The sequence below is a fragment of the Neltuma alba genome, unplaced genomic scaffold (assembly GCF_004799145.2).
Source record: "Neltuma alba isolate B1F8T4 unplaced genomic scaffold, ASM479914v2 tig00003920_pilon, whole genome shotgun sequence".
Classification (NCBI taxonomy): Eukaryota; Viridiplantae; Streptophyta; class Magnoliopsida; order Fabales; family Fabaceae; genus Neltuma; species Neltuma alba.
In genome coordinates, this window is record NW_021633479.1 from 13,077 (window position 1) to 37,680 (window position 24,604).

At 35.9% G+C, this 24,604-nt stretch overlaps 2 protein-coding genes across 5 annotated transcripts; one reads left to right on the forward strand and one right to left on the reverse strand.

The window, feature by feature from the left end:
* The first annotated feature begins 16,242 nt into the window (after nucleotides 1-16,242).
* LOC114743050 (cytochrome P450 93A3-like) lies at nucleotides 16,243-18,735 on the forward strand. The gene is made up of 2 exons (XM_028931262.1): nucleotides 16,243-17,221; nucleotides 17,947-18,735. Exons 1-2 carry the CDS (start codon nucleotides 16,298-16,300, stop codon nucleotides 18,577-18,579), a joined length of 1,557 nt encoding a protein of 518 aa, XP_028787095.1. The 5' UTR covers nucleotides 16,243-16,297; the 3' UTR covers nucleotides 18,580-18,735.
* A 1,091-nt stretch (nucleotides 18,736-19,826) lies between these two features.
* On the reverse strand, nucleotides 19,827-23,981 carry LOC114743044 (YTH domain-containing protein ECT2). 4 transcript variants are annotated; one of them, XM_028931257.1, is made up of 10 exons: nucleotides 23,820-23,980; nucleotides 23,324-23,400; nucleotides 22,946-23,105; nucleotides 22,768-22,841; nucleotides 22,355-22,673; nucleotides 22,074-22,258; nucleotides 21,317-21,910; nucleotides 21,023-21,235; nucleotides 20,779-20,922; nucleotides 19,827-20,653 (listed from the first exon to the last, which is right to left on the reverse strand). In XM_028931257.1, exons 1-10 carry the CDS (start codon nucleotides 23,845-23,847, stop codon nucleotides 20,420-20,422), a joined length of 2,028 nt encoding a protein of 675 aa, XP_028787090.1. In that variant the 5' UTR covers nucleotides 23,848-23,980; the 3' UTR covers nucleotides 19,827-20,419. The 4 variants fall into 4 exon arrangements, with proteins under 4 accessions (XP_028787090.1, XP_028787091.1, XP_028787089.1 ...); XM_028931258.1 differs by having other exon boundaries at nucleotides 22,074-22,183; nucleotides 22,289-22,673; XM_028931256.1 differs by having other exon boundaries at nucleotides 22,074-22,201; nucleotides 22,289-22,673.
* Between the last annotated feature and the right edge of the window lie 623 nt (nucleotides 23,982-24,604).

Consider the following 24,604-nt stretch of genomic DNA (forward strand, 5'->3'; position numbering starts at 1 on the left):
CCCGAAAAGACCAAAATCGTGCTCCAAAGTCGAGACCAAAAAACTTCTCAAAGCAAGCAAATCTGTACAAGGTTCTTGTTTGGGGAGATTCATGAGCTTCAACATTTGCATTGTAAGCTTTGTTCTAAGATTCGCAAGCTTCAGTCATTACAAATGGAAAATCAAAGAAAGAGAAAGTGGAAGGAAGAAGACAAGGTCGAAGGGAGAAGATGAGATCTGGTGGAGAATAAGCAGCCATGGAGGAAAAGAGTAGAGATGAAATCCGCACCACTCCTCTGCCGCCGTCCTCTATGCTCCAGATCTCATGCCAGTAGGAGCATCGCTGGAGGCTTTGAGGAATCTGTGAACCTCGGCTAAGAAGAGGCCGTCTACCGAGTGGTCAATGGCGTCGACGCTGTCCATCATCGTGCTCACCGGAATCATCGCCGTCTGCCATCATGCTCGCGGGTGTTGAACAGTGGGAAGGGTGGGGATGGGGGCAAAATAGTCACAGAGCCAGTTCCATGAGAAGTGGAACTGGGTTCCTGGTGGGGAACCAAGGAAGTGAGTTCCACCGATTTTGATGGAAGTGGGAGTTCCATGGAAGTGGCTTCCAGCATACCAAACATCTTAAATTTGGATTCCACTTCCACTTCCACTTCCCTCCCTCCCAATTCCATGCTACCAAACGGGGCATTACATTTAGGGTTGTGAATTCTCTTGTATTTCTTATAAATCGCCGAATGGAAGTTGTAAATATCCGAATTTTTATTATAAATTATTGAATTTCACTTATTCATTCACATGTAAACACTTGCTTTTTAGGTTGTAAATTTTCTTTTTCTTTTTTTTTTGTAATTCACCGAATTTTGGTTGTAAATTTTTGAATTTTTGTTGCAAATTGCCAAATTTCATTTATTCATTTATACTACAAAAAGCAGCTTATTGCCAACACAATTATGATGGAATTTCATTCCATCGGTAATTTTTTAGTGATAAAATTTTTTTGTGAGAAATTTCTATCACTAATCTGTCACTAATTTTAATTATAAAATTTTTAGTGATGAAATTTTTTGTCGCTAATTCCACCACTAAATTGTTGGCCACGGAAATTTCTGTCACTAATTTCATCGCTAAGTCTATGTTGTAGCAATTTCGTTGCTAATCCGTCACTAACTTTAAATTTTATTATTTTAGATTATAATCCTACAACAATTTATATAATAACATAATTAAGAATGTAATGATTTAATTATATTTTTAATTATAAAATACATTGATATATTTATAGAGTTGGGGTGTTAATTAAGATACATCATCGTTCATTTGAATCATCTCATCATTAGATACATAATGAAATAGGAAGACAATTTCTTAGAAAACTTGTTTTATTTTTCATTAAAATCAATTCCTCTTGATTATTAAAAAAATATGATAAGAATATTAATAAAATTCTTATACAAATTAATATAATAATCAAATTTGATCATGATATAATTAATAACTCATAGATTAATTTTGGTTTTCAACGCAAAACAAATTGTATGTATAAAGGTATTTTTAGGAAAAAAATTATGTAAGATACACACATAAGTAAGAGAAGGATGTTTATTATAATCTATTCAAATCATTTAATTTTTTTATACAGAATAATTTATTAGATTTTATCATAATTATTTTTTAAATAATTAGATTTTTTACTAATTATAAATAGATTTCATCAAATATGTAAAACACAAATAGATAATATAATATAATGTAATATAATATAAATAATTAAATTATATACCTAATCAGTGTTGATTAAAAAAATTAAGTATAAAAATATATTTGTGAAAAAATATTTACAATTTAAAATTCAAAATTAGTTTCATTAGAAATTAACATTATATTAAAAATAATTTTTAAAAGAAATAAAATTTTATAAAATAAATAGTAATTCAAATATTTAAAAAAGGATTTTGTCATAAAAATAATTAAAATTAAAATTATTATATAATTTATTTTTAGTTTTTAATAATATATTTGGGTAAAAAATATTATATATATTTAATTTTATGTAAAATATTAGTAGGTTTATTGCAGTTCAACTGGTGAAAATGCAGCCACACATGAGGTCCCTAATTCAAGCTATGGAAAAGTCATTTTGAGGAGGAATTATGTAGTGGCGATACGTGACAACTGATAGAAGTGCCACGTGCATTTTGATTCTATCCTAAATTAGCAACAGATTAGTAATGAAAAAAGTCCACACTAATTTTGTCACTAATCCAATTAGCAATAGAAGAATTAGCAATGAAACTTGCTAATCCGATTCCATCACTAATTCTATCGTTAATCGCATTTTTTTTTTGTATTTTGCATTTGGAGTTGTGAATTCCTTTATATTTCTCATAAATTGTTAAATTTGGATTGTAAAGCTCTGAATTCTTGTTTTAAATCATTGAATTTCACTTGTTCATGTATACCTAAATACTTGCATTTGGAATTGTGAATTTTCTAATGTTTCTTGTAAATCGCTAAATTTTGATTGTAAATATTTGAATTATTATTGCAGACTGTTGAATTTTACTTCTTTATTAACACCTAAACACTTATATTTGGGATTGTGAATTTTCTTATGTTTCTTGTAAATTACCTAGATTGTAAATCGCCAAATTTGTGTTGTAAATCACCGAATTTTGTTTGTTTATTTACACATAAACACTTGCACTTTATGTTATAAATTCTCTTATGTTTCTTATAAATTGTTGAATTTGAGTTGTAAATCATCAAATTTCACTTATTTAGTCACACCACTTGCTTTTTTTTGGTGCCAAAAACAAAGTCAATTTTATTAAGGGAAAATGACAAAAAAATGACTGTTGAAATTGGAAATGACAAAATGGGCATGCAAATAAGTGAAATGACCAAATAGGCATGGGGTATCAATCTGGAATTTTGTCAATTCGGTAGAAAGACTAAAATGCCCTGAACCTCTCTGAAGTATATGAACCGGAAGAAAACAATAATATACCAGAAGAGAGAGAGAGCTGCGAAAATGAAGCTAGAGCAAGGGTCGAAATCTGGAAAGAGGGAAAAGGTAAGCAATTTTTCCGTTAAAACGCTAGTATCACCCGATTTCTTGACTCGTTTTTTGCTGCAATCTCGAATGGGGATGGGTCTGTGAGTGTAGAGGGTTTGGATGAAAAATTTGACCAGGATGAGAGAGTGACGCGTCGGAAATGGAAAAATGATGACAAACAGTAAGCATGAGGTGGTCAGTGTTGTTAAACTCATTAGTGAAGTTGTAAAATCCTATATTTAAGTTGTTAATGGAGTAAGTGGGTGTGTGTGTTTTTTGGGTATTTCGAAAGATAAATGAAATTGATTATTGAGGAACTAAAATATTGATTTATGCTTCTTTGTTGCAGGTTAGCAGGCTTTGATGACATCTAACATTGGGTTTAACATTGAGGAGTAATTTTTTTAGTGTAAATAGAATAACTTTTGAACCCTTAATTTTTTTGGGAGAATAGCTGATAGAGAGGTTATCCTTTTTGTAAATGATGTTAACTGGGTAGGATATGTTTGTAATCTGAATGACAAGGAAACATTAGGTGGTGGTTTAATCTTAATGTTAACTTGTTATTTGAATACAAGTTATGTAACTTCTGTCATAGGCGTACTGGTTTTTGGTAAATATCATCACTTCAGTAGTCAATTCCATTATACATGTAGTAAAGTCTGAATGTTAATACAAACATATTATGATGTTCTTCAGGTGTACTTGTATGCTATTTTGTCAACACATTTTACCATTTGCTTAATTCCTCCAAGGGAGATGGTGCAAGTTGCCAATGGACATGACCGGAGTGATTAATTTGATTACAAATGCTGTTATTCACATTACAAATGTTGTTATTATCATTATCGGGGTAGTAAAATTGGCTGAAAATAGATGTTATTTGGATTTGAAAGAAATGAGTTAACAAATGGCAATAGTGAAATAGTAACTCTTATTACAAAAGTTGTAATTCACGTTACAAATATTATCATTATCAGGTTAGTAAAATTGGCTCCAAATACATGTTAAATTCATTTTCACATTAACCAGTTGCAAATGACAATAGCGAAATTGTAACTCTCATTACGAAAGTTGTAATTCACATTACAAATGTTGTTATTATCATTATCGAGAGTATGAAATTAGCTCCAAATATATATTACTTGGGTTTGAAATAAACGAGTTGCAAATGGTAATAGCGAGATGATAACTCTTATTACAAAAATTGTAATTCATATTACAAATGTTGTTATTATCATTATCGGAGTAGTGAAATTGGCTCCAAATGCATGTTACTTTGGTTTAAAATAAACGAGTTGTAAATGACAATACGGAAGTGGTCACTTTCATTACGAATGTTGTTAATCCCATTACGTGTGTAGTGAAATTTGGGTTCAAATAGATGTAATTTAGGGTACAAATAATTGAGTTGCAAATACCATGACAGAAGTTACAACTTTCATTATGCATGCTGTAATTATCATTACTTGTTTAGTGAAATTATTCCAAAAAAGATTTAAATTAAGCCAACAAATATCATAACTTACAACCTACAACCATAAGTCAAGTATTTTGATAATATCTGGACACTACTTTCACAAATACTATATGTTTAATTTATGTAATCTTTACTACTATCACAGATGCTGTCTTTTGGTCAGTGTAGTGGCTTCATTTGATGAAAACAAGCTCAATGCTTTGTCATGTCTTGAATTAAGGTCATGATTCACTAGCCACCACACCAATGCATAATTCAGTAACTTGAAACTGATTTTTCAGCTCCTACTTTGAGCTCACAGGCTGTAAAACAATCTGATTCAAACAGCACAATCATAATTCAGCACTTAGAGACATAAATCATTATGTTCAAATCAGTTTTTAATCTCTAGCTCTTCAATCCTCAAACCAACAGTTTTTTTAAAAAAAGAAAAGAAAGGAAAATCAGTTTTATGCCTCGATACTTTAATTCACAAGCATCAATTCACAAGCAATAGCCCACATACTCATATATATACAAACATTTTACAAGTATTGAATCAGCTTTTAACCTTCAAAATATTTCAACTAGTAGTAATATATAATCTGTAAATTATTATCACTTTCAGAACATGCTAATATATAATTCAAATTCATTAAACAGTCTTTGAACACCATTATATCAGCTTCTAAATTTCCAAAACTTGAATCCCGCAATCTCAAGCATTAATAGCCCCAACAGTAATGAACACACGCACATGCTTGTAAGATGACATGCCATAGCCACTCACTACCCTGATAATGATGATAACAACATTTGTAATGTGCATAACAACATTTGTAATCAAATTAACCACTCCAGTCATGCCCATTGGCAACTTCCACCATCTCCCTTGGAGGAATTAAGCAAATGGTAAAATGTGTTGACAAAATAGCATACAAGTACACCTGAAGAACATCATAATATGTTTGTATTAACATTCAGACTTTACTACATGTATAATGGAATTGACTACTGAAGTGATGATATTTACCAAAAACCAGTACGCCTATGACAGAAGTTACATAACTTGTATTCAAATGACATGTTAACATTAAGATTAAACCACCACCTAATGTTTTCTTGTCATTCAGATTACAAACATATCCTACCCAGTTAACATCATTTACAAAAAGGATAACCTCTCTATCAGTTATTCTCCCAAAAAAATTAAGGGTTCAAAAGTTATTCTATTTACACTAAAAAAATTACTCCTCAATGTTAAACCCAATGTTAGATGTTATCAAAGCCTGCTAACCTGCAACAAAGAAGTATAAATCAATATTTTAGTTCCCCAATAATCAATTTCATTTATCTTTCGAAACACCCAAAAAACACACACACCCACTTGCTCCATTAACAACTTAAATATAGGATTTTACAACTTCACTAATGAGTTTAACAACACTGACCACCTCATACTTACTGTTTGTCATCATTTTTCCATTTCCGACGCGTCACTCTCTCATCCTGGTCAAATTCTTCATCCAAACCCTCTACACTCACAGACCCATCCCCATTCGAGATTGCAGCAAAAAACGAGTCAAGAAATCGGGTGATACTAGAGTTTTAACGGAAAAATTGCTTACCTTTTCCCTCTTTCCAGATTTTGACCCTTGCTTTAGCTTCATTTTCGCAGCTCTCTCTCTCTTCTGGTATAGTATTGTTTTCTTCCGGTTCATATACTTTAGAGAGGTTCAGGGCATTTTAGTCTTTCTACCGAATTGACAAAATTCCAGATTGATACCCCATACCCATTTGGTCATTTCAGTTATTTGCATGCCTATTTTGTCATTTCCAATTTCAACAGTCATTCTTTTGTCATTTTCCCTTTTATTAATCTAAAAAACATAGGTAAGTACAAGTACCAATAGCCAAATGGGCCAACCAGGCGAAGAAAGACTGAGGGTACCCTAAAAGTAAACGCCAATATTAAAAACAAAGTAAACAAGACTAGGTTACAAAGAATAAATTAATACCACATCTATTAAATCTAAAGTTCCCAAAAGTCGACCACAGCTCCCAATCATCACGTTGAGCACCAAAAAGAATTACCAGCCTTGAAAGTTCTCCAAAACAACATATCATCAGCTAAAGTACTAGCTAGAGGGGTTAAGTGTGTATCCACCCACCCAATTAGACTCACACCCCTGCCACAACTCACAGCAATATAATTTGCTGCCATTTTACTCTTCCTAGAGATTAGAGTAACAGAAACATTCTCAAATCCTTCAAAGCTGTAATAACTTCCTGCATCTCCCAATGCCCTCTCCAATCCATCCCATCAGTTGAAGCCTTGGAGGAGTACCAGAAACATCCGCACAATCAACTGCAATCACCACCTTATCATAGCTCATATCAGAAATCAGCAGCAAAGCTTTTTTTTCAAAGCCAACACTTTACTATAACTACAGCCTCAACATGAACTCCTTCTCCAAATCCTCACAAATAACTGCCTTCACTATCTCTGCAAACCACCCCAATAGTAGTAATACCATCTTTAAAAGAACCATCATAGTCATAACATGCCTCATGTGCCATCCATCCCATGCTTTCATTCTCTCTTGTACCTTCCTTCCTCTCCACTGATTCCAAGCCCTTTGCCCTCCAAAACTCATCCACTGCCCTTCCAACTGTCTCAGTAATCTCGCATGGGTCAGGAATCTTATCTTCAAAAACTATTCTCTTTCTTTTTTTGCAAATCAACCACAAAACCCCAACAAAATAAGAAAACTACCTCTCATTAAGTAAATGATCTTCGACTAGATTATTCTTCCACCAGTTTGCCAAACTTCTCAAACTTCTATCATCAAAACAAAAATTCAATCTGCATCCAAACCAGACATCTAGCCCAATGACAGAGAAATATAGGGTGCTCAATTGATTCAATCTCCAAACTATAGATTTGACAAGCTTCAGAGTTGCAACATTTCCCTCTAAATAATCTCTCTCTTACTGGAATAGCCTTCACAAAGCAATGCCAAATAAAATGAATGATCTTAAGAATAGCCTTTAGCTTCTAGATATGAGCCCATATTTGCTTAGGCACCACAATCAAAGAACCCGTTCTTTCATTCTTAACTCTGTTCAGCTCTTTAATCCTATGGTATCCTTTCTTTGTAACATATCTACAATTTTTTGCTCCTAGCTATATTGTCGTTTCATCTGACCTCGCCACAAAAGGAATACCCATACTCTCAATCTTATAGATCACCTCGTCTGGGACCAAACTGCTCAACCTTTCTATTGCCCATCTTCCATTTGAATAATATCAACAATACACCAATCTTTTCTATCCTCAGGAACCTGAATTAACCCTACCAACACTTTATCTTCACCTTTCAGCCACTTATCCCTCCAAAGCCTAACATCTTGGCCATCACCTATCCTTTAGAACAAATTCTGGATCAATTTGTCCCTTCCTTCGAGGATAGTACCTCAAATCCATGATTTCCTACCCCTTTCTTTGCCTCAACAAAATTTGTCTTAGGAAAATAAATTCCCTTCAACACCTATACCCATAACTCCTTCTGGCAGTTTAAGACTCTCAAAGTCGTCTTAAGCTAAAAAGACCCTTATTTGACTTCCAACTAACAAAAACCCAATCCACCTTCCTTCCTTGCCAGAGTCAAGTCATCCCAAGCTTTCCAATAAAACTTTCCTCCCTTCTTTAGAGCCATTCCACCAGAATTTTGCAACCAAAGCATCAAGCTCCTTACAGACTTTCTTAGAAAACTTGGAACAATTCATTGGAAAAAGAGGGAGAGCCTTAATGAAAGCTTTAATCATCACTTCTCTCTTAGCCGAAGACAACAATTTCCTACTCCATCCTTCTACCTTCCTACCAATCCTCTCTTTTACGTAAGCCAAAACTTGACTCTTGGATTTCCCCTAAACATTAAGAATTCCAAATATTTCCCAGGCTTATCTATATCTTCAGTGGGGAGAATACTGTAGACTCTGCTCCTAACATTATGTTTCATTTTTCTGGGAAAAAAAAAAAATCAGATTTTGAGAGATTAGCCATTTGTCTTAAAGCTTCACAAGAGTTCTTCAAGGTTCTTGCCAATTTTCTTTAGTTATTCTCGTTGGTATTCATAAAAAGCATAATATTATCTACAAAGAAATTATGCAAAAAGATTGAGCAGTGACTAGTAATCTTGATTTCTCTTAGAGCACCATCATAAACATTCTTACTGATCATTTTAGAAAGAACCTCCACCACTAAGACAAAGATACAAGGAGATAATGGATCTCCCTACCTCAAACCCCTCTCAAGAACAACTTCAGCCACCTTTGTTTAGTTACATATATTTTTCTTTACATTTTATAACTAGATAGATTGGTTGGCTTAGTTGTCATATTCTTTTTGGTGTGGCATACAGTCATGGGTTCATTGGCCGCCTTATTTGTGAAAAATCCTCTAGTTATTGGAGTTCCAACGATCAGCCATCAAAGGTTAGAGGTCTAGCCAATGGTACTCAAGTGGCCAGTGCCATAAGTTAGAGCTCTAGCCGGCCACTGAAGCTCTAGCTACAACTAATCTTTTTTAATAAAACACAAAAACAACCGAAGTATTATTGTCTTTTCGCTCTTAAATTTTAATTTTATTTTGGTCCAAGAGGGTGCAATGAAATTTTAAAACCTTGTGGGGACTATTGGATATTAATTGTCTGCTATGGGGGTTTAATAAAATTGTCCCTTTTTGTTTTTTTTTAATGCATCGGAGAGGAGCAGGTGAATTTAATGAAAATGGTCTTGTTGGACTATGGGAGAGCACCAGGGCAATGAGATTTGTGATATATAAAGACTTGATGTATGTAATTAACGAAGATCAAAGTTAGTAGAAGGAATTAATCATTCACAAGTTTAACAACATTAAAAAATATAGATGCGATAACCAAAACTTGTTAAAAGCATAAATAAAATGATTTCCTTAATTTTTCCTTTTTTGAGGGAAAATCAGTAAAAGCCAATTTGGTAAGTTTGTTTGGTCAAAATGACCTGGTGCAATTATCTTTAGTAAGCACAATACTTCTTCAGTCTTGCGCAGTATATTCTCAACCATCTATAAAAGTCTTCAATATGAAAATTACAAATATATATTGCATATAACTAAAGAAGAGATACACTCGCTGGAAATGATTGCATAGTTATTCTATGGGTTATTTCTTTCCTTTATTTAGTTTTATGTTCTTATGTCTACTTTTTGTTTGTCATTATTCTGTGTTCTGTTTGGTGGTTTTTGTTGCTTGCTTTAACTTATCGAGAAATATCCTTAATTAACTAAAGCCAGCCTTTTAAACCAACATTTTACCTTATTGAAAAACATAGAGGAAGTATGCTCCATTAAGCCTAACCCATTTTATGAATATAGCTAGATTTTGAAAGAATTGATAGGAGAGGAAAGACCATGTGCAGTTGTGTCCAGTTCTCACCATTTGCCCGTCAATGTGCATAACCATTTTCCTTTTTCCTGATGATCATATTTAACGGTCCATTGTTGTAGGAAATAATGATCAACGATGCAATAAAATGGACCTGTCCTAGCCTCCTAAGTATGTAGCTTACAGGTTTTAGTGCTGGCCATGAAATCCTTTCTATACATAACATCAGGAATTGAATCCTTGACTAAATACTTAAGGGATCGAGTTATGTGCTAACTGTTTGGATCATAGCTGCCATTGAAAAACAAATAGGTAAGAACAATTTAATATAGTTATTAAATCAAAGCATGGCTTATCTCATCATCTGCTTGCAAAACGAGTTTTGGCGTTAAGCAAACAGCTCATTAACTTTTGAGTACTATATAGATCTAATTTGGATGGTGGGAACAAATTTTTTTTATTTCATTTTTTAAATAAAAATTAATTTGATGTTTATAAAATTCAAAATAAACATCATCATTTAACTATAAGTTTTTTAAAAAAATATATTTTTTAAAAAAATTTTAAACTTGAACCATTAAAAAAATCTAAACAATAAAAATATTATTGTAATAATAAGCAATAAAAATGGGTCCAATTCCAGAAACTTGCACTTTCTTCTATCATTATTGCATCGAGCTATTTATAATCTCTTGGCGCCTTATGAATCCATCACGAAGTTTTTTTCCTAGGTATAAGTATCTTTTTATTAAAAATAATCATATCGGATTTTAATTTTAATTTTAATTTTCCACGCAAGGAACTAACTTTTTTGTCAAACCAACTCACCTTCCATTTTGGTAAGCCCATGAATCTTGCCAAAATTTTAATTTTAATCTGCCACGCTTCATTGATGAAATTTTTTTTTTTTTTAGTTGAGAGGAGGGCTGGACCCAAAACGCAAAAAACACACTAGCCCAAACCATCAAGACACCAAACTGGAGGACACACTTCCACCAAACCGTGCATGGTCTTATTAGCTTCGAAAAGTCTTCTAACTTGCGAACAGACATCCTCCATGTGGCTCTATTTCTCCTGTTACTCAAAACTCAACTTGCCAAACTACCAGCGCACGTTAGCCTGCCTCTACACCACTCATGCCCTAACCTTCCAGTTCTTCGACAAAAGGCCATAGATACTCCTAAATAAGCAACTTCAAAAAGGTTCCCAGTCTACATCTCGTTTCAAGATCTTTCCAAGTTCTTCAAAATCAGTCTCAAGCTCTAATCTTTCCATCCCCTATTCCTACGCAGATTCAAGACATCTTTTAGCTCCCCACGCTTCTGTAACTAGGGCATTACAGAAGCCGACTTTCTTTGCAAATCTAAAGACCCACTCCCCTTATCATCTCTAATAACACTGCCACAACCAGCAAGATCGGATTGCCTCTAGATGCTCCGTCAAAGTTAATCTTCACCCAACCTGACGGTGGCCTCTTCCGCTAGCATGTGTCATGCACCTATCATTCTTCTCCAGCAAATTCTAAATATTGTCACATGATAAGGCACGACTGACTTCCAGAACAAATTTCCAAACTCTTGAAGCACAGGATCTTTCATCAAAAGTGTCACATCTAAAGAGTCTAGCATTTCTCTGGTTCCATAAGGACCAATAGGCTATTCGAAACACCGTATTACGAGGTATACCTCTCACCTCCTCAGTATCTGTAAGATTGGATTGAACCCATCTTTGAATGATTTTGGTTATATCAGATGAATTATAGAAATCAGCCAAAAAGGGCCCAAGAAACCTTAGTCCCAGAGCTTCCCAAAACCCTCTTGCAAATCGAAAATCCCAAAGAATGTGTATTGTACTCTTAGAAGCACAGACATCAAACTCATCTCTTGTTCCCAACCACTTCCGTCTAAGCTCACCAGTGTATAATCGATTAAGGGCAATGAGACAGAAGAATAGTTGCACTCTTAAAAGCCCTTTCCATTTCCAAATGACTTCCCATGTCTTCTCCTGAGCCCCCAAGTTCTCCCCTCTCAAAATTCTATAACCACTTTGCACTGTGTAAAATCCACTCCCTTCACCCTTCTATAGCCAAGTGTCCTCCTCCCCTAGCTCAGGTGGCATCAACACTTGAATCTTCTCAGTCATTTCCTGGGGTAACAAGGAACGAAACTTGTCCCCATTCTAGTTGCCATTAAAAGAGACCATATCGGCCACATTCTTATTCAGGACTGATGGATCCATATCCCTAATCTTCTCATCCCACAGGACCAATCCACACTCCACCCATTCATCCTTCCAAAAACTGGTTAAGTGGCTGTTAACTGCTCCTCTCCAAGTATTCACGTTTTGTATGTGCCACACTTCACTTATATCTTTCCGCAGACACGAAGTAGTACTTGGGACATGTAACTCTTTATCAATTTCATTACCTTTATTGTATTTATGTAACAGCACTTCTCCCTATAAACCACCCGAACCAACTTTCAATTTCCAAGCTAGGTTTAGTAAACATGCAATATTAGTATCCTGCAAATTCTATATCCCCAATCCTCCACAATACCAAGGTCTTTAGATCTGTTCCCAACTCACTAAGTGAAGCTTTCTTCTATCAATGCTATGGCCCCAAATAAAATTCCGCTGAACTTTCTCAATTTCATTTAGCATAGATTTAGGCAAATTATAAACCATCAGAGTAAACAGAAAGAGCCCCTATAACAGATTTGGCCAAAGTAGCTCTCCCTACTGTACTTAAACAATTAAATTTCCATTCTGAAAGTCTTCTTTTAACTCTATCGACGACAAAATGATAACTTTTCCCTTTCCTGTGAGCATAGGATAAAAGGATGCCTAGCTAAAGCCCCACATCATCCTATGCCCTAAAACCAGACATCTTGCTCAACTTTCTTCTCATGTCCTGCCCCACATTACAAGAGAAAAACATAGGCCACGTTTGGATTGCCGTTTGTGATGGTAAAAGCACATGGAGAAATGTGAAACTGAGGTTTGTGGCTTATTTGGGTATAATTAGTTGTTTGGATGGGCTTTTACACTAACTGACTTATAGGTATAATTAGTAGACTTGCCAACATTCACTTTTTCCCCTAGAAACTGACAAAATTTACTCAAGCTTCTTAGAGTCACTTCCATCTAAACTTCTATAGCTTCTCCAAATACAATTAAGTCACCGGCAAACATCAAATGAGTGATCTCAAGACCAGATCTCCCTATTCTTAAGGTTCTCCAACTCCCATTCCTCCTCTTATCTTGTATCATGTGGGAGAGTTTTCATAGCTAAGATAAATAGATAAGGGGATAAAGGATCCCCTTGATGAATGCCTCTAGTAGGAGAAAAAGCCTCTGTCTTTGTTCCATTCTATAGAATCTAAGTGAACACTGTAGAAATACATCTCATAATAATACTTCCGAACTCCTCCTTTAGCTTAACTTCCTCCAAAACATCTTCTAAAACACTCCAACGCAGCCTATCATCAGCTTTCTCAAGGTTGATCTTAATAGCAAAGAACCCTTTCTTCCCTCTCATCCTCTTTATAGTTTGAACAACTTCCTGGGCAACTATGATGTTGTCCTAGATAAAATGACCAGATATAAAGCTAGCTTGATTAGGAGCAATCATTTCCTTTAAACATCTCTTTAACCGATTAACCACAATTTTGGTCAAGCACTTATAGAACATATTGCATAGTGCTATGGGTCTCATTTGCTTAAGAGATTTAGGTCTATCAACCTTAAAAATAAGTGCTACTAAAGTTTTATTAATTTCCTTCATGTCTGAACAGCCATGCCATAAACTTCTAACATAATGGCAAATATCTTGCCCAACAATATCCCATTCTTTTTGAAAAAATAGGGAGGATACCCATTCTCCCCAATAGCTTTAAAGACCCCCATGTAAATTTACTCTTCAATTAATCTTCTACACATATTCATCAAACTATCTTCCTCCATCGGTGGAACAACCTCCCACCACCACATTCAATCCCTTCTTCAGTAAAAAGATCAACAAAAAAATTTCTGGCTAGTCTCAGTGACGGTAACTCAGCTTCTTCCTCTACCCATTCTTCATTTTCCCCTTTTAGCATAGCAACTTTATCCCCCACTTATGAATTTGTTCATGGCTGGAACCGAGCTATATCTTCCACCTCAAGATGGCTCGTCCGTTGACACGTGTCCTTGGTCACATCCTAAACACCCTTCCTTCTATCATGCGTGTGATTGGGTAGGCATCAATGATTTAAAAACCAAACTGGACCAAACAGTTGGACCGGTCCGGCCAATTATCGAAGAGTTCTCCGACTCATTTTTCGTGGTTTGACTGCTTAATCAGCTAGGCTATTTTGGATGGCTTATAACCAGCCATTTAGCCAAGAGCCGGAGTTAAATCAGAACCCGGGGCAGTTTTTGAGCAACCATTTGGCCCAAATTTGTCAGACAGGTATGCTACACCATTGTGAAATGGAAGAAAGTGAAAAAGAAGATGAAGAAAGTTAAGGAAAGATTAAAAAAAATATTTACAAGGCTATATAAAAAAATAGAGTTTAGATTATGACAAATAACTCACTCAACTCTATTCAGCCTGAGTTACAAACTCACACCTATCCTTGAAAATAGTAGATACCAGCAAAATGAAAAGAATGTACACCAGAAGCGCAAGACATAAAGCACAGTCTAAGGTAGATCTTGAGGTCACTGAAACTAAGTGAACGGTTGGAGTTTGAAATTTTTTTAACTGAAAATATGTCGATGGTCGCAAGATGTTGCCTGGTAGTTCTGATCCAATAGTTAAAAGGAAGAGGTGTCTTGAAATGCTAAGAAATAAATATAATCCTTAGAAACGTACATGGAAAGTCAAAAAGCACTAAAGCATCTCAAAAATTGAAAAGAAATGAAGAATAAAACGGAAAAAAATAAAACCTCTATTTTCATTTTACCCTTTTTATTTTTCAATGGATTAACGGATCACACTGTAAATTTATAAATTAATTTATTCAAATATTTATACTTTTTGCAAATAAAAATAGATGTTATTAACTTACTATTATAGCAAATGAAGAAAAAGAGGTCAACAAAAGTTTATGAGTTTTTAACATATCTTCATTTTTATTTTAAATTTTTTATTGAGATATCATATGTTAATAATAATTATTATACTTACTATAAATTTATTTTATACATATTAGTTACATGTACATGATATTTTTTATTTAATTATTGCATCACTCATCTGACCGGACGGTCTGACTGATCTAACCATTTGAACAATGACCTACTACTCCCTCCACTTTGATTTCCAATCCAGTTTTTAAAACATTGGCAGGCATGGCAAAATACTACTTTTGATCACCTTTTTATAAGATCTCATTGTTTAATTAAGTGTTTTAAAAAATCGCTTAATATTACTTAAACAATTAATATAATGTTTGATTCTTATAGTTTATTTTTATTTTTATTTTGATCCCTAAAAATTATGAGAGACAAAAAACTATGTCAACCCTATAAAAAAAAATAGTCAAATATGTCTGTAACAAGTTAAGGAATTAATTATCCAGCAAAATATTGTCGTGACGTACCCTATATTTTGTAATCAGAACAAATCAATACGCTGCAAATTTTATAGGAGTACCAATACTCCAATTTAAGTGCTTATTATCAATAAAATTTTATAAGAGTACCAATACTCAAATTTAAGTCCTGAGATTTGTTATACAAGTTTCTTTAAAAGATTGTGAATCAAAATTTAGGGTGTGAGCTGCCCTCTCCATTACTTCTTTTTCCCCCCCCCCCTACTTTTCGAATATTTTTTCTCGTTTTCTTTTATCATTGAATTGGACATAAAATGACTAACATTTTGATATCTAATGGGCAAAACATGCAGCAATTTTCAATTTTTTCTGATTTTTTTAAAGAAAAAATACTCTAAAATTGCTGTACCTTCTTTTTAATTTACATACAAATTCTTTGAAAAGTCGTAAAAATTTAAAATTGCATCATTTTTTGTCCACATGATATCAGAACATGACTTATTTTACATAGAATCTAACGATAAAAATAAACAAGTAGGAAATAAACATTAGAAAAGTGGAAGAAAATCAAAGCCGAACTCACACCCCAAATCCGACAAAGCATGTTGCATAAGCCGCCATGAAGATGCAAGGCAAGTTGAGATAAGCCCGTCACATGATATTATATTTTATTGTAACCAGATTGTTCTGCCTCCCTTAATAAATACATATACCCAAAATGCAGCGGAAGAAGTTTCAAGATCTAAATTTATGCTGGGAAACGTGTCCATATTCGGTGACAATAATCTTTTAAGTTTCCCAGATTCTTCTGAAGCTCATCAGAAATTCAACAATGGCAGATTCTTCCGATTTCCAATTCTACATCCAAGCTTTCTTCATTTGGTTACTTTCCACCATCTTAGTTCGAACAATAATACTCAAAACAAAACAGAAGAAGAAAGCTCATCTTCCTCCCACCCCATTTTCCCTCCCTATCATCGGACATCTTCATCTTCTTTCCTCTCTTCCTCACAGAGATTTCTACAATCTTTCTCTCCGTTATGGTCCCATCATCCATCTTTCCCTCGGGTCTGAACCCTGTGTGGTCGTTTCAACTGCTGAAACTGCTAAAGAATTCCTTAAAACTCACGAACTTTCCTTCTCAAATCGACCATCTCGCACTGTTGCTATCAAACACTTAACCTACGAACTCCAAGATTTCCTATTTGCCCCTTACGGACCCTACTGGAAGTTCATGAAGAAGATGTGCATGTCTGAACTTCTAAATGGGAGAATGCTCGATCGATTCCTTCTGGTGAGGGAGCAAGAAAAGAAGAGATTTCTGAACACTTTGCTTCAGAAAGGTGGCGAAAAGGTGGATGTTGGAGCAGAACTTATAGAGCTTTCGAATAACATAATATCAAGAATGGCTGTGAGTCGGACGAGTTCTGAGAATGAAGATGATGCTGACGTGGTGAGGAAGCTGGTCGTGGATGCTGCTGAGTTAACTGGGAAGTTTAACATATCAGACTTCATTTCGTTCTGCAGAATATTGGATTTGCAGGGATTCAACAAGAGGTTGAAGGAAGTTCGAGAGAGGTTTGATAAGTTGATGGAAAGAATCATTGAAGAGCATCAAGAAGAAAGGAGGAAAAGGAAAGAGATGGGTATTAGAGGAGATGAAGCTGGGGATATTCTGGATGTTTTGTTAGACATATATGAAGATGAAAACCCCGAGAAGAAATTGACGAAAGAAAATATCAAGGCCTTTATCTTTGTAAGTTGAGTCATTATTATGTTCCAGATTATTTTATGTTTATACTATTATCAGTAACAACTAACATGGCTAGCTGTAAATTATGCATTGTGCTCTAAAATTTATGGTTTGGTGACTTAATATGCCTTCCTTTAATACTCTTTTGCAATGCCCAACCTTTTGAATATTTTTTTTTCTTTTTATCACTAGATTCTAAATAACATAAGTGACATTTTGACGTCTTACAGTAACAGAATAGTACAATTTTGAATTTTTTTATGATTTTTCAAAAAAAAATCTAAATTTAAGCTTTTTTCAAATCATTAAAAAAAATTTTCAAAACTGCACCATATTATCGCCATAATATGCGTTGAGTCACTATGTTCATGGGTTTGAGACGTCTAGTGTAACAACGCCCCCCCCCCCAAAAAAAAATCCCTCAAAAAAATACAATTTTAAATTTTTCACAGTTTTTCAAAGAAATCTACTTTATGAAAAATGATAAAAAAAAATTCAAAATGGCATTATTTCATCTTCATAAGATATCAAAGTGTCAGTCATTTTCTATAGAATCTAATAATAATAATAATAAAACGAGTCCAAAAAATAACACTTAGGAAGTTGCCCCATTATCATTATCATTCAAGAGCATTAAAGAAAGGCACATTAGAGTCTCAAAGCCCAAATTTTATATTCATGCCATCACCAACAACTAACTTGCCAAACTACAAATTATACATATACAGGACATATTTGTGGCAGGAACAGACACTACAGCCATAACCATTGAATGGGCTCTAGCGGAGTTAATCAACCATCCACATGTAATGGAGAAGGCAAGACAAGAGATTGATTCAGTAATCGGTAATAACAGAATAGTAAGAGAATCAGACATAGCAAAACTTCCTTACCTTCAAGCTATAGTCAAAGAAGCATTGAGGATTCACCCTGCAGGACCATTGCTCTTCAGGGAATCATCAAGAAGCTCTGTAGTTTGTGGGTATGAAATTGCAGAGAAGACTCGATTATTTATAAATGTGTGGGCTATTGGTAGAGACCCTAATCATTGGAAGAACCCAGATGAGTTTAGGCCAGAGAGATTTATGAGTGAAGATGGGGACGGAGAGAGTCAATTAGATGTGAGGGGTCAACATTTTCAGTACATTCCTTTTGGAAGTGGAAGAAGAGGATGTCCTGGGACTTCACTGGCTCTTCAGGTTGTGCAAACCAATCTTGCTGCCATGATTCAGTGCTTCGAATGGAAGGTGGATGGCAAGATCAGTATGGAGGAAAAGGCTGGGATTACTGTTCCAAGGGCTCACCCCTTGGCTTGTGTCCCCCTGCCAAGGCTTCACCCATTTCCTTCTATGTCTTTCTGATCCGCGCTTCTTCTTCAAAACGCCATTGACGGAATGCGTGGTGTATATTTCTTTCTTTTAAGATGAAAAATAAGAAATTTGCAATTATCTTGTGTGTTAGACCTAGTTTATTTTTAATTTGAATAAGATATTATCCTATCTTTTAGAATAAATACAGTTTCACCAATCCATAAATAAAGTTTTTTTTTCATTTCCAGTTTGCTCATTTTTAAGATCTTTTTGAATGATTTCAATTAAGTTTACTATTTTTTTAATCCCTCCCTTAATTTGTATAAAGTTTCAGAGGATGAACGCGTGAGAGATTTATCATGGTTATTTCCAAGCTCACTAAAGTTGAAGGAAATTCGATTAGTTTTGAAGAAAGCAGTTAGAGGGGAGGAAGTTGCTTCTGTTATTCGGAAGGTTGAAGATGAGGTCACTGGAATATTTTCATTTGACAAGGTGTTCTCTTTTCCTAGGTGTGACATGGCTGAAACGAAGAATGCAGAATTTTTAGATAGAGTTTATTGAGGTTCAATATGATATTTTAGCAAGGTTGGGTGATGAGCTTAAAGGTTTGAACTCATCTTAAAGGCAGATTAGCCATGTGATTTTCTTATAATCAACTGGACTTCATAGAAGGTGGGTCTAGAATTGATGAATGCTAATTTGCTGACATGATTCGTGAGGAACTGGGACAGTTGGACGGTATCAAATAAGAGGTTGGAACTAGTTGGGCCTTTAGTAGCATTATGGGATTCATTTCACAAGTGAGCATTTGTTTCACTCCGTCAGTATCATCAGGATCACAATCAGAGTTCCATTGAATTCATGATCCTCACTCCGCCTCCTAAAGTACCACCATCATCATTGATGCCCTTTTTCATGGGTTTATTCGCAATCCTTGGCTTCGCTTTTGTCACATCAACATGTTCGGCTAGACCATCAGTATACAACAGTCGCGTAGAAAACCACGCATCATTCAAAGGGCTACAGCTTCGAACAAAAGAATATTAAGTAATCATCGGCTTCTTATTTTTCGGAGTGAGCAATCATGGAAAATGACCCAAACCAGTCCACCACAAATCCACCCCCGGCCCAAAACACAGTATTGTAACTAACCTAACCCTGACAAGAAGGTTGGATTTTGAACCCCCCCAAAACACAAGTTACCTTCCAATTATAACATATGGCAAATCTTGCCATCAACCTCGGAAGGAAGAAAACGAAAAGGGCACAGGTTTAATTAACCTGTCCACCCCAACCAATATCCACTAACAGATTATTCATTCAAGATACGCAGAGTCAACAATCGGTAACATAACGAAATATAACTAAAATAAAAGAGAAACCAAGCTACTTAAAGCCAGCTATATTTCAATATTTTCCCACCTTTCTTCTAGCTCTCTTGCAAGTAACAAAAGCAATGAGGCTCCGCACCAGAGTAGATCTAGATTTACAAGACAGGAAATAACAAACCAAATATGGAAAAAAGGAGAAAATAAGAAAAAGATAAAGCCCCCAAAAAAAGAGAAAAGGTAAAAAGGCCATAAGATATAGCATCACTTGGACATGAAACCTAAAACCCAAAACCCTAGGAACAAGAAAACCTGTTAGGAGCTAACCACTGTAACCAAAACCCAGCGAAAAAGGGGTTGACACTAAGCATTCTATGAACTACTCTGCCTTGACAAGCTCCAAAATATACAGATCTTTATCTCCTCCACTTGTCAGCCAATTGTCATCTTCAGATTTAAAGAGAAAACAAGACAGATTGAATCAGGCGGCAGCCGGTAGCTTAGCATTACAGGCTAAGAAACAGTACAGACAGCAGCACCGCCATCATTAAATATGGCAGAGGTTAGCAACCGTTGGCAACCCCATTGGCTACAATCTTCTCAGCTACAACTGGCTTGGCACCCTTCAGGGCATCTCCAGCATTTATAACAGATCCATTCTCTGCTGGTTTGTGGTCATCACCAACTTTCTCAGTTTGGTTAGACTCCTTGAGCAATCCAGGGGCAACATCAGGTTTTTGAGCCTCAACCTCCCCGTTTACTTCAACTTTGTCATCAGTAGGCTTCCCTTCCCATACCTGCATTCATAGGATCCAATGACATCGTAGATTCATTATTTCATAATTACCCTAAGCACAAGGGCCGAACTTCAAATCTAAATGTACAACATAAAAAGCATTAAAGAAATTTAAAAGATTCATGCCTGCTTGGGGAATTGCTGCTTCGCTTTCTTCTCCAAAATTGTCTTTTGTCGGCCCTCATAAAACCCAAAATCATCCAAAATGCAAGTCTTGCTGACGTACTCCTTGAAAATTTTAATCATTTTATTCCCTGGTTCAAGCATCACCTGTGGACAAACTTGTTCAGATAACCCGCCCAAAAAAAAAGAAAAAAAAAACACTAGAATTAAGCCAAATGAACATAAGATGACGGGCATTCCTGATTACCTCTTGAGTATCCCTACTGTTAGTGACTGGTTTGTTCTCATTGTTGTCCAAGGTGATGTGCCTCAACAAATTGTTGGGAATATCCTTGACTATGTGCCACTTAAGAGGAAAACAACCATTCCATTTGTCTTGTTGCCAATACTCAACGCTCCTGTCAAAATCAACGGGACCAATCATCTCAGCAAGGCCGACAAATTGCCCACTGGTATTAACCTGCACAGAAATTTAGCAAGTGAGATAACAGCTACATGATAACAGGACACAATTAAAAAACACAAGGATAGAGAAACTAACCGAGAAGAAAAGGAACACAGGACAGCCACCAGGCTTCTGCTGAGCTTCCTGATATGCTGCATCAAGCTTCTTGTTGCCATTTTGCGTGCTGGCCCACACGTTATATTTGATGCTTTTATGAATATCATCTTCACTGTAAGACTTGATGATAAAAAATTTAGCATCAGCCAATTCCTCTGGAAAATCAGCTTTGTTATATTGGTCACGGTCTGGAACAACACTTGTCTCCTCTTTCTCATCATCATTGCTTAAATTTGTAGGCAGCTTCTGCCCCTTCACTGCTAAGGCAGTTGGAGCAAAGCCCTTCTGGTTCTTGCTGCCCTTGGCTCTTGGTCCCCTGTTGAGTTCATTCAAACCGTCCATGTTCTCATTACCATAACCAAAGTAACCACCACTTCGTCCCCTATTTTTGTACTTGTTGTCAACAGCCAGCCAAGCACGTCCATTTGTCCGAGAATCATACCCATGTGTTCCATATCCCATGCCAGATCTAACTGTGTTCCCATACTGACCATATAATTTGTTAGGATACATTCTATTTATGAAGCCATGAGTGGCTCCCATGGCAGGCATTGGTCTTGGATGGTGCAAACCCTAAGAAAAGCAAGCCAGTCATTAAAATCATATACAAGAAATACTAGGCCTGATAATCAAGAAAGCAAAATCCAATCAATTCAAATCACTTGGTAATTGAAAAGTGAACAAATTCAAAGACTTGCAGGACATTACAAATAGTCAGAATATGCTACCAACGCACCATAAATTGAGAGCCAGGGCGAAAACTCTGATTCCGGGACGCAGTCATATTATTTCCACCAGATATTGAGGAAGTGAGTGTCGTGCTAGCAACGGGCCGCGGCTGTCCATCTGAAAATAGTGGGGCATCTAACCATGGAATAGGTGAGTGCAATCCATCAAAACCAAATCGTGGATCCTGGTAACCTGAAGTAGGAATACGACCGGGCATGTTACCTCTTCCATATGAAGCATTGGAATTAAAAGATGAGACTTGATAGGCTGGTTTCCCAGGGTTAGCACCATTATTTCCCTTCACAGTCCCACCATTGTTGATGCCATTGGAATTCCCATTAGTTGTTTCCACAGGAAGAGGCTTTTGGTCAGCAGCTACAGAGGTGGTAACATCACCCTGAGTTGGGACAACAGGAGTAGGCATGAACTGTCCGCTCGTGGGTGTCATTGGCTGAAAATAGGGAGGATACTGATAATGTTGAGGCCCATACAACTGACCATCATTTCCCACTGTTGGAACTGGAGAGCCAGCTGGTGAATAAGGGCTATAGGGTGCATAACCATATCCATGATGATACATGAGCGACCCGTTATCCCCATAAACTCCCTGTAAGTGGGGGAAATGCAAGTAAGGCAAACATTGTCCATAAAGATAATCATCCATAAAAAAAATTCATGAGCTGAAGCATATAAGAAATTACAGAAGTCATCTCAACTCCATCTTGATTCACATATCTCGAATAATCATCCCACTCATTTCCAGTCCCTTCATAACCTACAAAGCACACGTTTCAGCGTACAGAAGACGACTATCTGGTAATAAACTTCACCAGTACTTTGTATCAATACATACAGTCATAAATATCTGCATCGACTCACCTCCATAATAATAGGCAGTCGACGGGTACCCATTTGGGAGGTAACACATAGTGGGATCAATAAAATCTTGTAATAATGGTGTCACAGAGCGTTCACACGATGGGATCTGACCATTTGCAGCATTCCCAGTATCAACGGATCCATACTGGTTGCCAGTGGCCTACACAAGATTTGACAAAACTCTTATTTTAAAACTCATAGACAGGTACAATTTCCAAGACATGTCAACTTATTTTCATCTGCCGTTGTTGAAAAATTCAGAAAACTTGCAGTATCACAAGTTCGTTCAATCGTAATATTAAAAGTTCTTCTCCAGCAGAAACAGGCAACTCGCATACTGACACAGTATCATATAACCGGAAAACAAATAACAATTACCTTCTTGGTTGGTTCCGGAATTTCCAGGGCCTTCGGTTGAGTGTCTAACGACAACTTCTGCAGTAAATCTGTTGCTTCTGTTTGAAAAAGTAAAGGGCGACAAATTTTGAAAATAAAACCAGCAAGCACAGCCAAAAAGCACAAAATAACCAGAATTTCGTAACAACCAATAAAAGAACAATTTCCCGAACGAAGCCATCTCAATCAAAATTCAAGTAGATTCACCGACATACAATACCTCACTCCGAACAAATCCAAGAAACCAACCAACACCAGAGAACATAAAACACCCACAGCCAGCGGTCATCCCTAATTAAATCATATTCTTTGAAAGAAAAAATAAATCGTAGAAGAAACAAACAGCACATACTAGCACCGAACCACTCCGATCCAAATCAAAGGTCCGCTCATAAAACCAGATCAAGCGAGAACATAATAACAGCATACAAAAATCCCAAACTGAAAACAACTAAATCAAGAATCAATTCAAGGATACGATCTGCGGAAGGAGCAACGGTGGCCATGGGATATCAATCAACCGGCAAGATCCTCTTCCGACGGAGATGAGAAATGAAACTCGAACTATAATATAAATATATGATAAGAGGAGACAAAAACCCCAAATCCAAAAACAGATACAAGGGTTTTAGAAGACAGACAGAAGAAAGAAGAGTGAGAGGAAGAGAGGATTTGAGAAAACCCTAAGGAGTGAGAAATAGAGAAAACGGGTCACACACGCACAGCCGCCAAGGGTTTGGGTTTTGGGGAAGAGAGGGTTTTGTTCATCCAAAAGCGGTGATTCAAATAGCACCACGCTCTCTTGCAGCACGCATTAGCTCACCCGCGGGTGACGTTGTGATTTCATTACCGACATCTTGTTGGCTGGATTTGCCACGTGGATATGTTTCATTGGGTGATTTTAAATTCTGATTTTTCTGGTCCTCTTTTTTCAATTGGTCTGTCACAGAAGCGTTTGGGTGAGGACGAGTAATCAGTCGCTTTGGGCAAAAGTTGAAAACCCTAATTATAAAATGACACGGATGTCCCCATCCACTCGCCACATGTGGTAACTGGCAAGCCTCGCTTCGGCTTGTATCTTTTCTTTGCCCATTCGGAAGCTTTTGAAGAACATTCAAACTTCAATTTTTGCCATTGGATTGCGGTAAGAGTATAGTTTCCAGAAAAAAGACAGCACAATTTTTAAGAGTATTTTTGTTTAAAAAAATCATTAAATAATTCAAAACTGTACCATTTTTTACTAATAATATATCAAAATATCAC